The sequence below is a fragment of the Chiroxiphia lanceolata genome, chromosome Z (assembly GCF_009829145.1).
Source record: "Chiroxiphia lanceolata isolate bChiLan1 chromosome Z, bChiLan1.pri, whole genome shotgun sequence".
NCBI classification, from domain to species: domain Eukaryota; kingdom Metazoa; phylum Chordata; class Aves; order Passeriformes; family Pipridae; genus Chiroxiphia; species Chiroxiphia lanceolata.
This window is the reverse complement of record NC_045671.1, coordinates 29,556,353-29,573,239: the sequence shown is the minus strand read 5'-3', so window position 1 is coordinate 29,573,239 and position 16,887 is coordinate 29,556,353. Positions and strand designations below refer to the sequence as shown.

General features: G+C 41.1%; 1 protein-coding gene and 1 long non-coding RNA gene across 3 annotated transcripts in view; one reads left to right on the top strand and one right to left on the bottom strand.

Moving 5' to 3' along the window:
* Positions 1–8,845, bottom strand: part of OXCT1 (3-oxoacid CoA-transferase 1) — an 87,572-nt gene extending 78,727 nt beyond the window's left edge. Inside the window, exons 1-3 of the mRNA XM_032674796.1 lie at positions 8,715–8,845; positions 4,613–4,721; positions 3,182–3,272 (exon numbers count right to left, since the gene is read on the bottom strand). Coding sequence (XP_032530687.1) covers positions 3,182–3,272; positions 4,613–4,721; positions 8,715–8,786 — 272 coding nt within the window. The 5' untranslated portion in view covers positions 8,787–8,845. The remainder of the gene's footprint in view (positions 1–3,181; positions 3,273–4,612; positions 4,722–8,714) is intronic.
* Positions 8,846–10,746: 1,901 nt separating this feature from the next.
* Positions 10,747–16,110, top strand: LOC116781225. 2 transcript variants are annotated; one of them, XR_004354820.1, is made up of 4 exons: positions 10,747–11,332; positions 11,428–11,573; positions 12,295–12,422; positions 15,122–16,110. It is a non-coding gene; the product is annotated as an uncharacterized LOC116781225 (long non-coding RNA). The 2 variants fall into 2 exon arrangements; XR_004354819.1 differs by having other exon boundaries at positions 10,747–11,573.
* The last annotated feature ends 777 nt before the right edge of the window (positions 16,111–16,887 follow it).

The window sequence follows — 16,887 nt, the reverse complement described above, 5'->3', positions numbered from 1 at the left end:
AGCACAAATTCAGCTTACTAAGGTGGTAGAGACAGAGTGGAAGTGTTAATGTCAGAATATGATTATACCCAAAATTAGTTATCCATTCCATTAAGCGCAGTTAACTAAAAACAATAATTTCATTTGACTATTTAAACTTTCATTTTAAATATTTGGCCATGCTGACAAGAACACATCTTTTGTTGCAACATAGATCCTGAAACAACAGGTCTGATAGCCTGCATTAGGCATTAGGCTTAGCATAGGCTGATCTGAAACCTCCAAGTACCAAGCTCCAAGTAACTTGAAATCAGAATGCAACAAGATACCACAAAGTTACAAGTGGATGGAAAAACGTGCCACATGCAAGAATGTACTGTATACCAATCACAATTATGCTGGGAATTAACTGAATCAATGTTTAAAACAAGGACCTACTGACATACGTAGACTGGAATAAATTTAAACAAAAATGCAGCAAAACTTTAATAAAATGGATTTTGGTAGCTTACTAAGACAAAATACTCTAAATTTAAAGGACTTAAAAAACACAGTGTAAAGGAACTATTTAAAATATGAACTATATGAGCAAAACAAGTTATAAGGGAAGATATGAGAGGCTGTATTTTAGAAGCACACCCACCTATCAAGGTTATCTTTCGCTATCACCCTGGTTCACAAGCTTCAGTTTCCCCTGCAAGTTGTGTAAACAGCAGAGGTATTGGATATTTGTACAGTTTCCCTTTCAAACACTTTGCCTTGTTTGGCTTGGCAAAACAGTAACTGCTCTTAAAGGTGCTGTTTCACTGGCTAGCACACAGTGTGAGCACTACTGCAATGCACAGCAGCAGACAGTAAGTTTAGCAGTATGATGTTTCTAAGGGCCCCAATAAAAAGGCCAAAACAAGGACTTCACCTGCCAGCAATTATATGACTAGAACAAGTTCTTGCAGGAGGAATCTCCTCCCCATAACACTGCAGCACAGAACAGTAAGTAGGACATGAACTTGTGAACATCCTACTCCTTTAAAGTTGTTTCCAGAGACTGCCAAGCATTTCTAGGCTTTGCTGAACCTTCTTTCCAGCTGAAAGAGAGCTGGCAAGAACACTTCAGAACTTCCTAATTACTGCTTTTCCCTAGATGTAAGCGAATCACTGTCTCCACTGACACTATTTTAAACAGATAGCTCTCTGACACATTCCATGGTTCACAGGCATGTGACTTAATCCATGTAGCTGCACTGCTCTCCAGAATAGGTTGTCTGTCTATGTACTTGGCTCCTTCCCTACTCCAAAAACAAGCTGCCTGCTAACCCCACTGCAGGATGAGAAAACCTAGCCACAACCAATTACCTCCTGTTTGTTAGAAGAAAACAGCTGCAGTCAGGAAGCTGAAACACAGCAGAGCATCAACTGCAGCACAATGTCACCAAAGCAAATACACTGAATCATGTGGCATCTTGAAAGTGGCCAATTACTCATCCCATAAAGTGCCTGATATCTCCATATTAGAGGAACAATTAACCCTTTGAATACTACTGTTACAGGGAATATGACTGCTGCACTACTTCTGTTGTAAAGACATTTATTAGTATTGCAATACTTGATCATACCACTATACTTCTGGACATGGTATCAGAAGATGCACAGTATTAGAAAAGCATGCTTTTTGAGATGCTAATTAGAAGATTAGAAATGGTATCAATTGCTGCGATGAGAATTCTGACTTTATTACTGACAACACCTGTGTTTTCACCTGGTTCCCAAATCCTACCAAACTGTAGTAGGCTCAGTTCCATATAAGAATAATTCAATAAATAAAACCAACAGATGAAATAAGTATTTTATTATTAATTAAATTTCAAAATAAATTATACTGTTCAACTTGAGAGCAAAACTTGTATTTTTACAAACTAGACTTTTTGAAAACTCTAGATGTCCTTGAGCATTTTCAAATTGTTACACTGTTCTGTGAGGAACTTCCCAGACTTCCATAAATGTTCATGGAAAACTGGTTTCCAGGAAAAAAGGAATTAAATTTTGCTTTCCTGCCAGCAACCAAAAGCTTTACAGAAATCACTTCAGCCTCAAAGTTCAAAGAGTTTTCAGGAAAGTTAACATTATGTCAATCAAAATTAATTCTAACCTATAACATCACAAACTATATGCAGAAAACAATGCAAAACATCTTCTTCTCCATTCTGTTCCACAATGCTCCTCTTTCCACTTTTCCTCACAGTCAAACTTTCACCTCCCTCTCAGAAACATCTGTGCAATCTCTCTATGTACATATGTGTGTCATCCAAAAATAAGACGATGAAGAAAGTTAATGATCCCTAGTGACTGACCTTTCCACTCAAAACTGTCTCTTTCCCCATCCTTCTTCCAGCAAAAATTGCTTCCCACAAGATCCTAAGGAGCTTAAGTTTTACTGTGTATGTACCAAATACCAAAACAAATAATCTCTTATCCAATGAAAGTGCAATTCATATTTTGCATATCAATATTTTTATTTAATTTCATTTTTATTTTCTTAAGGTATTCAACAGAAGTGGCTGTAAATATTTTTCTATATGAAGATCATTAGGTATTGTGGAGTCTACTGCAATGAACAGCTGCTGTAAAAATTAGGCCAAATGAGAAGCTGAGAAATTATATGTGGAAGAACTATTGTCACTGTCAAACACACTAATGTGCAAATATTTTAAAAAATCAATCAAAAATTTCAAGACTTATTAAAGACTCTCTCCATTCTTTTATTGCAGATGTTCTCCACTGTTTTTTGTGTTGTTTGGGTTTTTTTTAAAGTAACAAAAATACAGTAGGAAGGTCAGAAAGCATCAAACTGAGTTTAAAAGTATATCATCATTTGGAAATTCACATGCACAAACACAAAATCACTGACAGTACATTTAAAGCATCTAAATCAGAATTTTTAGTTACAGTCAACTAGTTGAATATATATAAATGTACATAATTGCAACTCTCTACAACAGTGACAGCTCTTCCCTGACAAGGCTGAGTATATATACATACTGTACTCTCTGGGCTCATTCAAAAAATAACATTTTCAAACCAAGCTGTGTGGTTAATATGAAAATTATGATGATGAAAATAAAAGGTTTTTCATATATATCAGCATTTTCCTGCGAGTGGAATATTTACTCTGTACCTATTAAACCACAGACACATGAATACCTACCCTGCATTGTTACTGACTGCAGTTATTCCCTTTACTCCAGTCTTCAGTAAACCCCCAATGAGGTTTTCAGGAATCCCACACAATCCAAAACCTACACAAAATACAAGAAAACTGAATATGTAATAACTGTTTGAAAGAATACAGATTATTTAGAAGTCTGGGAATTAAAAATCTTTTCTGAGTAAAAGAAGCTCCTTAGCTGACTAAATAAATCAACACTTCTGGAAAGATTTGCACCCTAGTACTGTAATCTCCTGGTCAGATTTCTTCCCAGTTTGCATGAAAGCCCTTTAGCCATCAGGGGATCTGCTCACACACAAATGGCCTTCGGGGAAGGGCTCCAGGGCCTTGGCTCTCCTGACATCCTAACCCCTGTACTCATTATTTCTCCTTCTCTTTCTACCCACCCAACCTTCAGATCTCTGCTGCACATCCCATACAGCTTAGCCTATAATTAGGTGATAAAAATTTGGGAATCTGAACACCCTTGGGAAGATGTGTAACTGGAAGCACAGTAACCCAAATCTCCACTCAGGCACAGGTGCCTCACACTCCCACTTGTTATGCAAGAACCCAGTATGTCCAAAGTGAAATACCATGTCACACTACAGGTACTACCATTTCACAAAATCACAGAGTCAGGTTCGAAAAGACCTCTGAGATCATCAAGTCCAACCTATTGTGGCCTCAGATCTTTTCTTCAAACAACCAACCAACAACCAACCAACCAAAAAAAAATTTTACCACAAGGAATTTTGCCTCATTATACATCTCCAGTGAGGTTTCTCATGTTTTACAATGTTACATTCATTACCTCTTCAACATCAAAACAACCTTCAAAATACAGAAATCACTTTTCTTCACACAGATGGAACAGTATGAAATTGTGGAGGCATCCAGAATATTCAAAGGCTCAAATCACAGTGAAAGTCAGCATGATACAACTTCTTGACTCTTCTGGAAATGCCACACATAACAATTAAGTGTAACATAGATAAGTATTATAAGTATATATATCTTCACTTCCTAACAGCAAAAGCAGATTACGCAATTTGTTCAAGGTCACAGAGACCGAGAGAAGAGGCAGATACAGGATATAGAGAATGTTACCATAAAAATAATCAAACCAAATCGTGAAATAACTGTGCTATCTTGAAAAAGCCCATGTTGATTTTCTGGATTCAAACTAGGACAAGCAGAGTCCAATATTTTTTTAGTAGGAAAGAAAAGTAACGATGTTTCTGAGGCTTTTTCCCTCCCCTAAGGCACAACCTGGATTTTCTCACAGGCAGAGTAGTAAACCACTTGTTTAAAAAAACATGCAATTCCACAAATTCTCAAATTAGTTAATACTAAAAGAAACATGGTAAATGAATAAAAGTATCTCATTAACAGAACGTGACTGCATCCTTAAGGAACTTAAATATTTACCACCAACAAGTATAGTTGCCCCATTGGGTATATCTTTTACAGCTTCAACAGGATCAGTATAAAATTTGGTGTTGCGATGAGAACTGGTAGAAAAATAGCATCCACAAATCTGGAACAATAAAAGAAACAAGTGAATGAACAAAAAGCATTATACAGTAGTTTTATAATGAAAACCATGCCTCTAGTTACATGAAAGGGAAAATATATAAAAAAATATATTGCTACTGTAAATACTTAACATGGGGACGTGGGGGAAAGAAGGCCACAGGTCTCCAAAACAAAAGAATTCCATCCTGAATTGCCGACAAATTGCGACTTACTGCAAACAGATTTACAAATGCAATTCCTCAGCACAAATTACAGCAATCCACAGACTTCTCAAGCCATGTGGAGCTTCAAAGATATCCAGACACTAAACATAAACAGAAATTGCTGAAGCAGAGAGACACCATCACCACAAAATTTGAGTGGAAGTCAAGGAACAGTATGAAGGACAGCGTTGTACTGGCAGGGACACCCTTCAACAGAGTGAACTTTCCCCATCTTCCTGACGTAGTCTTAATGCTTCCTAACAGAGTCTAAAGCTCCCTTTGTGTTGTTGAAGAACGGCCCAGAATCAGGGAGACTCCAAAAAATGTGTGACATATGGAGGGCAAGAGAAAATCAGTGTAAGTTCCACCCCCAAACAGACACTTCAAAATGCAAAGCCATTACAGAGAAGTCATAATAACTCATCTATAACGTTCTTAGGTTACAGTCACCTTTTTTTCCCTTTAAGTATTTCCCACTAACATCATGCACTAATACTAATCAAGTACTTGTTCAGGCACCAGAAAAAAATTGTAATTTAAGCCACTACATCGATATAGCCTCAATAAACTGAGAAAATATGGAAGCCAAAGTACTAGTGTTTCCACTTCTTTCTTTGATAGGAGAAGTGAAAATTTTTAGATTGTGAAAGAGGGACAAAAATTAATAAATAAACAAGCTAATCTACCAATGTTTTAAAGACAATAGCCAAATTCTTCCCTGAAGAGTTGCCTTAAGATACAGTTACAACTAGGGCAACAATTTTTGGCTCAGTTTCAAGATTACACAAACTGTCCTCTTTCTAAAATTCAAGCTGCAAGAGTTTATACTGAATATTAAAAAGACTTTCTGAATGGAAGCTTACACCCTTCCCAGTGGAAACACTGACATTCCTCTGCTTCGATGGGCTCAATCAAAAAATCAGTATGTGGGTCATGAGAAATAGTGTCAGGTGAGAAAGACTACAAGAGCCTTCCACATGCCAAATCATACTACGACCATTTCTTCACTGATCCATGATATTTGAAAAGTCATAGAGTCAGGTAAAGTCCCTCGAGACTTGCCCAAAAGGAAACATTCTACCCATCTTTTAAAAGGGTAGAAAGCAGGACTCTGGAAACTACTGACCTGTCAGTCTCCCCTCTGTGTCTGGGAAGACCATGCAACACATCCTCCAGGAAGCTGTGCTAAGGCACACGGAGGACAGGGAGGTGATTTGGGACAGACCACATGGCTTCAGCAGGGTCAAGTCCTGCCTGACTAACCCAGTGGTCTCCTATGATGGAGTCACTTCATAATGGATGGGGGAAGAGCTACGGATTTATCTGCACTTCTGTAAAGCCTTTGACGTGGTCCTCCACAACATCCTTCTAATTTGGAAAGAGACAGATTTGATTGCATGGACTGTTTGGTGGACAAGGAATTGGTTGGATGGTCGCATCCAGAGGGTAGTGGTCAATGGCTCAGAGTCCTGATGGATACTGGGGATGCACGGTATCCGTCAGCGGTCTGTACTGGGACCAAGACTGTTTAATATCAATGACGAACAGGGATTGAATGCACCCTCAGCAAATCTGCAAACTTGGTGACACCAAGCCAAGTGTTGCACTTGACACCCCAAGGGACAGGATGCCATCCAGAAGGACCTGCACAAGCTCACAGAACTGGCCCATGGGCATCTTATGAGGTTCCACAAGGCCAAGTACAGTGTGCCGCATGTGGGTCGGGGCAATCCCAAGCATGAGTACAGACTGGGAGAAAAGCCCTGGTGAGAAGGACTTGGGGGTGCTGGTAGATGAGAGGCTGGACATGATCCAGCCATGTGCACTCACAGCCCAGAAAGCCAAATGTGTTGTGAACTGCATCCAAAGCAGTGTGGTAAGCAGGTCAAGGGAGGGGATTCTGTCCCTCTGCTGCACCCTGGTGAGACCCCACCTTGTGCACTGCATCCAGCTCTAGGGTCTCCAGCACAGGAAAGACATGAACCTATTGGAGCATGTTCAGAGGGGAACCACGATTAGAGTGCTGGAGCACCTCTCCTCTGTGAGCACAGGTTGAGAGAGTTGCAGTTATGCAGTTTGGAGAAGAGAAGGCTCCAGAGAGCCTTCAAGACTTGAAGAAGGCTTACAAGAAAGATGGGGACAAAGCTGTTAGTGGGGCCTGCATCAATAGGACAAGGCATAATGGTTTTAAACCAGAGGACGGTATATTCAGACCAGATATAAGGAAGAAATTTTTTTACTATGAGAGTGATGAGACACTGGAACAAATTGCCCAGAGAAGCTGTGGGTGCCCCATCCCTGGAAACATCCAAGGTTAGGCTGGACAGGACCCTGAACAACCTGATCTAGTTGAAGATGTCCTGGCTGATTGCAGGAGGCTTGGACTAGAGGACTTAAGTGTCCTTCCAACCCAAACTATCCTATAATTTATGATTCTCTTAGAAACATTTTTTCATAATGACAATAGGCTGAAAAGAGCATCTCTCCTGGTCCCATTCGGTGTGCAATTGACAAAAGAAGTATTAAGTGCTGGCAGCCTTGTGAGCTGCAGTACAACTGGGCTGCAAGCAGGCTCGACAGCCAGGGCTGAAAGGAGGCCAGGGCTCTGCTGTGTCCTTGTACCTACTCATAGGAAAATATTTTAAAGAGGCCACATGGCACCTTTTCTTTAATCTTCCCGACTGCATGCTACAGTGGTGAACAGAGCAGCATGTATTACACAAGCGTGCATTCACAGGCTGTACATCTCTTATAAGAGTATCTGCCCTTCTATACTAAATGTGTTCCTTTCAGTCTCTTTCCCACCCCCTTGCTGTTTGAAAGGTGGGCTTTCAGGGAGCTGAGACGACAAGGGATCACCTATGCTCTCCTGCACACTGGAGCAGCAAGCTAAGATCTCAGAAGCTGGCAGCACTTCTGGCAGCCCAGTTTTAAGAAAGTAACACAGGGATGGATGAGTTCTTGGAATAACCAATTGAACTGAAGTAAATTTTATGGAAAAGCATAAGTGTGACTTAGCAAAATAAAACCTGGAAGCACTATGTGCTAAGATTTATCATCAGGAGAAGTAAACATGGGCATGAGAAGGTGAGTTGTTTCACCTAAATAAAATAAGAAAAGTCACAAAGAGACTTCTGGCTGAAGAAAGAAAGAAAATAACTTGGCTATGTGGGCTGGAAACCATTAGAGCCATGAGGTTTGGCAGAAGCTTCCCACAGGAAGGCAGCAGGAGATGGCAGGGCTGCCAGCGAGGTGCGCACACCTGCTGCCACCCCCGGGGGCGGTGAGGGCAACGTGGAAACACACAGTAACACGCTGTAACTGTGCTGCCTTCTGAAATGCTGGGGAAATAAATTTTAAAAGTACGTTAAAAAAAAAAAAAAAAAAAAAAAAAAAAAAAAAAAAAAACAAACACCCCCCCCCCCAAAAAAACCCTGCAAGCCAAACCTCCGTGCCACCCTCCCAAGGTCACCGCATCGCCACCCGCCGCCGCGGCCGGCCCTGCCGCGGGGCCGCGCTCTGCGCTCCCTCTTCCCGCCCGCCGCCCACTGAGCTCCCTAGGCACAGACCCTTCACGAACAAAGCCCGTCGCGGCCCCGTGGGGCGGGAAGAGCCTCCCCCGCGGCTGCAGGGCGGCCACCCCCGCCCGGGGCTCCGGCCACCCCCCTGGGACACGGTGGTCCCGGCATGGGCGGCTGCGGGCGGGTTTCCCGCCGAGGCAGCGGCGGGCAGGGGCAGGCGGAGGGGTCTGAGGGGTCTGAGCAGCCTCCTCCGCCGCCCCCCGCCCTTACCTCGGCCCTGCGCGCGGCCGGCAGGAGGATGCGGCGGCCCAAGGGCTGCAGCAGGAATTTGAACGCCGCCATCTTCGCGCTGCGCGGCTGTCGGGGAGCGGAGCGAGGAGCGGCGGCCGGGCCGGGGCGGCGGGTGCGGGTGCTCGGCGGAGGGCGAGGAGGGCGAGGGGAGCGGCGGCGGCGGCGGCGGCGGCGGCGGGACGGCGGATCCCGCGGGCGGGGGAGTGCGAGGGGCTCGGCCCTGACGCGCGCTGACGTCGGTGCGGCCGAGGCGGGGCCGGCGACTGAGGGGGCCCGGGGATGGCGGCTGCCGGAGCCCCCCGGCCCGGCTCCGTCCGGCAGCCGGGAGAGCTGTCCAGCCTCCCGCCGCTGCCGAGCCCAGGGTGCCCGTCGCTGGCGCTCTCCCACGGGGAGGAGGAGCCCCTACTCCGGTAGCTGCCACTGACACCGCCGGCCCATCAGACAGCAGTTTTGTTCATAAAAACCATCAGAGCCCACACGGGTGGGCAAAGCAGTCAATGTTACATCACTGTTACAATCACTTCAATAAACAACAGGTTTTCCTGTTTTCCTTTCCTTTTTCCTGTTTTCCTTTCCTTTTTCCTGTTTTCCTCTCCACGGTTTCCACAAATGGACAGCTCAGATGCACCATCGCAGCTGTCTCCCTGCAAGTTAAGGTGGCTTAAATTTCTGCCCTATCACTTTCTGGCCGAGGACTAACACCACAAGAATAAAGGAAAGGGCAGAGGCCTTGAATGGTTTACGTTTCCAGTGCACAGCCCTCGGGGTAAGCCAGGCTCCAGTAAGCACATGGTTTCCACAGGGCACTTGGATGCTATGTTTGGGTGGGAAAATATTACTAGAATAGATGTCTGCTCGTTTAAGCAGCAGCCACGTGAGGTGAACTGCTGGCCCTTCTGTTGCTTCTAGGAGGAAAATTCAAAGCATGCCTCTGCCATTATTTATGCTCTCTAAAAATACCCCACATAATCAGTGCATGCCCCAACAATGCCCAATAGAACAGAAGGATTCACAAGAAAATGCAAGAAGCTGTTCAGATGCAGGAAAATAAGTTCTCCTGTGCATGACAAGTCACCCTTCTGGCAGGTCATGCTGCTCCTCGTCTTGTTTCCAGGCTGTTTCCATTGCAGCTGCCAGCCTCTCTGTACTTTGCCATTGGAGTAATCAACATGCAGCAGGATAACTTACAAGGAAACCAAGGTTTAAGAATGTGCTACACACCTCGTCCATTTTATTCAGAGCATTGGTCCAGCCTTGCACGTGCTGTTTCATGGCCTGTGGCATGCCACTCTCCTATCCATTTTAAAAGGCGGGACCTGTAGTTATATTTCACATAACAGACAAACCTTGCAGATGCCAATGAAGTGCGGTAGTGATGCCTTGACCTTGTGAAGGTTTTCAGTTGGTTAGTTTTTTCTAGTTATTCATCATATTTAGCTAGTCAGTTGTCTGGGCCAGTTCCAGGTGTCAAAAGCTACAAATTATAGAGGCTTAGTGAATTAAAAACAAAATAACAGCACAGCTTGTATTCTTCCAGGGCTAAGCATTAGCAGAAGAAGTTTCACAGGGCTGGATTTTTGAACCTTGGTTCCTCCTAAATTTCATATACACATGTAAATTCCTTAAGTCATGTTTCCTTTCATGACAAAATTTCCCTAAGCATAGAAAAACTTGTCTAAACTAAGTTTATTTTCTTCAGTTCAATAAAGTAAGTTTATTCTTTTCAGTTCAATAAAGTATCTTCCTTTAAACCAATACTGTGCATTCTCAAACTTATCAAAGTGTTCAGTGTTGAGTACTTGTTACATACCCAGCTAGAATTTTATTTTGCATGGAGTTTGCACTATTTGGGATTCCAACAGCATTCCTCCTTGCAGACTGAAGGAAAGGGGCTAACTATATATGTGCATGATTATTAATACCTACTTGGAACATCTATTACGCAAAGCTGGTTATTCTACTTACATAAATTACAGTTTCTAAACTAACTTTTCCTTATCATCTTCTACAGATTATGTAAGACCAAAATTATTTTTTTAAAAAGTTGCAAAGTCCACATATTTTGGACTGCAAGCATCTTATTTTGGCTTAGAAAAGCTCCAAGCATGACTGAAAGAGTAGATAAAATAATTTGTTTTGGAGTTTATAAAGGACAGTAGATCATCTAATTTGTTTTTTTTTTAAGATGTCTTAAAGCTCATCACACAACAAGAACTACAACTAAGTGGCCAATGTTAAACAAATCTCTAAAGTGATCAAGAATGTTTTTAATATTTTGTTCAGTGAAGTAAATCACGTAACAGCAGTAAATGTGAGTCAAAACGCTTTCCAAATTTAACAGCATTTACAAATGAGGAGAGTTTTGAGCCCTTGGTGCCCAAAACAAGTCAGCAGGTAGGCATTCTACAGCTACCACAGGTTAATCATTATATACACACTGTATAACGCCAGCTTACTTATACTGCCATCAAGCACAAGATGTCAAAGTCAGAACTCCAATACAGTGAAACAGTATTTCCCCAAGAAGCCATCAGAGAGTTAGCAGAGAGTTTGCAAGTTTCATTTACCTGCACAGGAGGAATAACCCGAACTCTGAGGTGAAAAACTTTGTTTCTAGACATTTTTTTTTAATTTGCTTATACTTGACACAGATTTTAGCTAATGAAAATTTAGTAATTTACCTTTCTTTCAGATCCATTGGAACTTGGCATGAAAATTCAGTTAGTGAGGCATGAAAACTGCATATAGAGCCACAGTGAGAAGGAGAAGGGAAAGCTCATTTAACTATGCAGCAACTAGAACACACAGAGAACACTTAAACTTACCTTCAACATGTTAGTAGGTCCCAGTTCTGAAACAAGAGGTTGGTGTTTAGTATTTTTGATTATTACTGAAAATACTAAAGTATTTTTATATTAGTAATTTAAAAGCACTTGCAACTCAACTTTTGTAAAGTGCAATAAACCTGATTCCTTTGATATAGGATGGAAAGTCAAAGAAAATTGAAAAATTATTTCATAGCATTCTCATATTCCTATGAGAACAGAGTGATACTGACCTTAAGGCATTACATAATTATAAATATGATGAGAACATGACAATAATTACGAGCCCCTGTACAATACATTCGACAATTTTAAGATCAACTCATAGCACTTACAGGATGTATAATTAACTAAGAGAAGAGGGCTGTCGCCTGTATGACCAATGCTTACATGACTGAGCAAACCATGTGAACTTAAATATTCAACTTATTAATAAGATTTCAGTGAAAGGAAGGTCATTACAAAGAAAAATGAATATTTGCAAGTCTAATGAAAATTACACGTGTTAAAAATCAGCAGAGATTTGGCAAATGAAAGTTCAAACATAACTAAATATAAATACCAAAGGCAAAATTAAATTGGAAAACAAACAAAAAAACAATTAGAAACCCCAAGCCCTAAAAGCTATTGTCTAGATGCAAATGTAAAGCAAATGAAAGAACCACAGAGCCAAGGTTTTTGAAAGAAATAGATGGAGTTGTTGAGGAATCTCTTTGCCAATTTTTCATTCATAGTCCTAAACTGAAGATAAAGAAGGACACAAAACTATGAAACGATCATGAAGCTACATAATAAGGAAGAATCAACAAGCCTTTGGCAAGACTACTTCTTTATCCCTGAAGGACCTCTTGAGCAGATAACAGTAAGTCATGAAATATTTTTGTTACAATTAATATCCTAATAGAATACAGGAGGTCATCTAATTAAGAAAATAATAAAAAAAACCACTACTTGGATGAGGAGGTCCATACTGTGAAAAACGATCTTGGGCAATTTTTTTTGTTGGTTTCATTCTAGTCCAGTTTTCATTACAGCTGTCTCATATTTTAGGTAGAATGTCCTGGTCTCATATAAAGGATACAGAAACTTCTATATCTTGTCAGACTATTATTTCATTATTATGAGCTAAGATAAACAACTACGCAGAACTTCTTAAAAGCCACCGAACATTATATACTTGGGCAAAATTTGAGAATTAATGTTACTGCAGCAAATTAACCTTGACAGCACTGAGAAATAGCCCCTGAAATATCAGCATTTAAATCCACGGTTAAGTAGTTATTTCACTTTGGTTGTCTTAAAAAAATGACAAAACTTCAAGTTTTCTGACCAGTGCAAATACTGCACCTCATTCAAAACCACAGTACTTACAAGATCTAATTATACAGCACTTAAAATTAAGGTGTCATTTTAATTTAAATAGAACCACAAAGTTTATTACTCAGTATGATCCTTGGTACTTCTATTAATGTTCATATATTGCTAATTTAGTAATTGGCATTAACATTGTCTAAACAAGCTAAGGTGACAGTCAGTATGTCTACTAGTTCTGGAGAAAGGATAAGTGACTTATCATTCTTTTACAGCAGGAGTGAGGAAAAACCAAAATGCCTATTCCGCAGATACTTGCAGACATCAGCTGCATAAGTTCCATATGTTTGTGTATTGATATTTGTGGAGGACGGTTTAAATTCCTATTCAGAAAACCCTACTAATTTCTCACTCCTCACTTTTGCCACGATTTTTTTTCTGCAAGAATGCAACAGAACAGGAAAGTCTTTCCCCCCACACCCTCTGGACAAGCTGAAAGAATGGGTTTATTTTACACTACACACCAATAGCGCTGTAAGAGTAAACACAGCAAAAGTGGCTACAGAAACAATAAACTGTAAACAGGAATCCTGAGCAGCTGTCACACTGCAAGTCAGTTCATGTTTGGTAGCACTACTGTAACAGGCTTTTTCGGATTCTGCAGTGCAATGTTACATTAATAAGCTCCACAGGGTTCTTTCAAACAAACCTCAAGAGCAATAGGAGGTACCATAAACACAGAACCTAGGTGGACTTTGTAAAAATACGAGTGAAGAAATGTTATTCCTTGTGTTTGGTACACAATGTATTAAAAAAAAAAAACAAACAACCAACAGAGCCCGAAGATGATTAATGCAAACCTTGTTTTGCAGAGGTTGTACAGAGTAAACAGATCTCATGCACACCTCACTCCGCACCTCGCTGGTTCTGCATAGCAAGACTACAGGCCCAAGCATGTGAATGAAGAAAGGCAACACCTGCCTGCCAGCAAGTTTTGCCTGTAACTCTGGTTCCCCCTTTGAAACTTGGACTTTGCCATCTGTTCTGTGGGTGTGGAGCTTAATTGGAAAGGACCGCTTCTTGTCTACAAGAGTCTAGCACACAAACTCATGCATGCAATCTAACCCCTTGTAATTACTTTATCGTTTCATGACAAGGGAGGCAATGCCCTGCATGCACTGACAAAATCAAGTGCCAATCCATTCTCCAACTGTTTTGGGTGCCAGTTGTTTTGCCTGATTCTTCTAGTACATCCAACTGCAGGAGGAACAGCTGTCAGAACGGCTTCCCCCTTACAGTGGGCAGCTCATCAACGGCTTGGTTAATATTCTCAACAGTCCAAAACTTACACATGTAAAAGCAGATAGGCCTTTACTGTGACATTTCATTTCTCAGTCACAATCACATGAACAGAATTTGTAGGGAAGGTAACAACTTTCACACAGGATATATGGCAAAATCTGAAACTTTTAAAAATTTCTTTTGGAAAGTTATTTAAAATGAATGCCTACCACTCACTCTTCCATCTTTTTAAAAGGCCTTCAGAATCCATTGTCTTAGAGCATCCTATTTTCCCTCCGCTCTTCCCTGGTTTTGGTAAAGTCGGATTTTAAACCTGGTTCTACAGATACACACTCACAAGGAGCTCAGAAGCCTGCAGCAGAGATAAGCCTAAGCAGCAGATTCCCTCCATTTACAAGCACACAGTTGCTTGTCACAGAGCTCTTAGGCCTCTTGCTCACAATTTCACCAGTTCAAAACATCTTGTCAAAGATCCTGATGGTTTCTTTCAGGAGTCAGTTTGAAGCCATATCCCAGCTGTTCACTGAAGAATTCTATATTCCAGTTTTTGAGGTTTGCAGAGTTTCAGTAAACACAATCATTTCATATTGACATCACTTCCATGAAATGTCATGGTTAAAAGCTGGACTATATTGAGCGTATTGGTGACACCCTGTGGCATTCTGCTGAACTCTCAAACAAAAATGGCTTAGAGGTCTTTGATATTTGATTTCTCAGAACCAATGCCTGTCCTCACTTAAGACTCACAGGCTCCAACAAGTTGCTACTTCTGTAGCACATGTGGCATGGAGAACATTAGGTACCAATGGTAACCAGAAAAACTTGGTTGAAACTAATTACTACGGGAATGGCAAAAAGGGTCTCAGATTCCCACATAATTTTAAAATGTGTAATTCACATGACTAGAACATTTATCCAAGTGATAAACATGATGCTTTTTGCTTGTAGTGCATTTACATTGCTAAGAATTCAAGCAAGCACTTTCAGAATTTCACTCAGCTAGCAAGTTATCTGCAAGAGGAATCAGAAAATTTGTCAGCAATCTTGGATTTTCCATTTACCTCACAGTGTAAAACCCTGGTTATCATTATCATAATTTGCCACTTCAACAGTTGTGCATCAAAACAGAAGAATTACCTGTGACAACTTAGATCTTCAAAATCAGTATGTTTATATTTATTTTCTTATGACTTTGAAAGATGGGTATTTAGTTGAGCATAGACTCAAGAGGGTACTCTTGGCATTTACACTCCCAGGTAGCAGATTTCCAGCAAGCCAGCCAGAACACCACAGACATTTCACATTCTACTCCACACTTAACGTTCAACAAACATGGATTTCTTGCTCCAGCAAGAGCAGTACATGGATTTGCATGGTTGAACATTCAACTGTAGTACTAGAAAAGGGGTGGGGAGGCTTTTCACAGCGATGAGCTTCCCAGTCATGTTCATCTGAAAGATACAAACGTAGGAGCAGCTAAAGACATCATCAGCCACTTGGATGATAGAAGAAGAAGAAAATATTAAAGTAAATATATTGTGGTCCTGAGTGAGCCAGAGCTAAGTGTGTGTGTGAAAAGAATCACAAGGTAAAGCTGGAAAGCCGCTTGGATCATGATTGTTCTTTGTGGGTGAAGATGGCCACAGCAGTGTCTGTGTAGAATGTGTGCAGATAACACCTGGCCTGGCTTGATAGCTCAGATCCTTATTCTGTATATAAATGGAGTAATAAAGTTACAAGAGAGTTCTGCCCGGACAAAGTCTGTCTCCCGTAGATTCTTTCACCCCAAAGAGTGCTGAGTGAGGGATTTTCGCTGCATACAATCACATAAGCACAGCTTAAAATGCCTTTTCATAAAGAGGGGGAAGAAGGGGCAAGACAGCAGAGCAGATGTTTAAATTAGTATTCTTCCAAGACTAATATTTACCAGACTAAGGCATGACACCTGTCTTCTGTACACCTCATTTGTTACATTGCTTCTTATCCATTCCATGATCCTTTCAGGAATGTTAGTTGGTTGGGGTTTTTTGTTTGGTTTTGGTTTTGTTGGGTTTTTTTTTCCTATAAAGAGAAACCCTAGAAGAAATGGAAAAACTTTGATGCTGAGTGCTACATAGATTAATACAATACACAAGTTAGTAGATTTAATTTTGCTATGATCCAAGGGAATTAACTGTATAAAACCTCTTACAGGGGCAAAAAAGCTTGAGTAAAAGTCAAATAAAGGTTCTCTCACAGAATGCTACATATTACAGTTTCAGAAGGAAGATACAGTCTCATCTTACAGCCATTCAGATCAGCTTGGTGATCCACCTGCAGACTAGGTCTGTGGGAAAAAAGGGCAGCATTCAGTCAGATAAGCGAGCAGACCTTATACACCAAGCCATCACATGACTCTAGAATTAATACAATTAAAGATGGGAACATGTAGTTAGGGACATAAGTCTGTTGACCAAAGGACATTACTTCTGCATTTGCTAGAAGCCGACTGTGAAGCAATACCCTCAGTTATATGCACAGTCATCTGTAACAGTTGGAGACTGAGGTGGAGATTGCTGTAAGCAAGTTCTCCCAGACCAGACCAACACTGACAGGAGCCTACAAATGACATGTGGTAGGCACAGCATTCTTCTGGATGGAGGTGTCCACAGTACACACCATTCTTTGTTCATTAACCAAATAATAGAAAAGCACAGATTTGCTTGCCCGTTGCA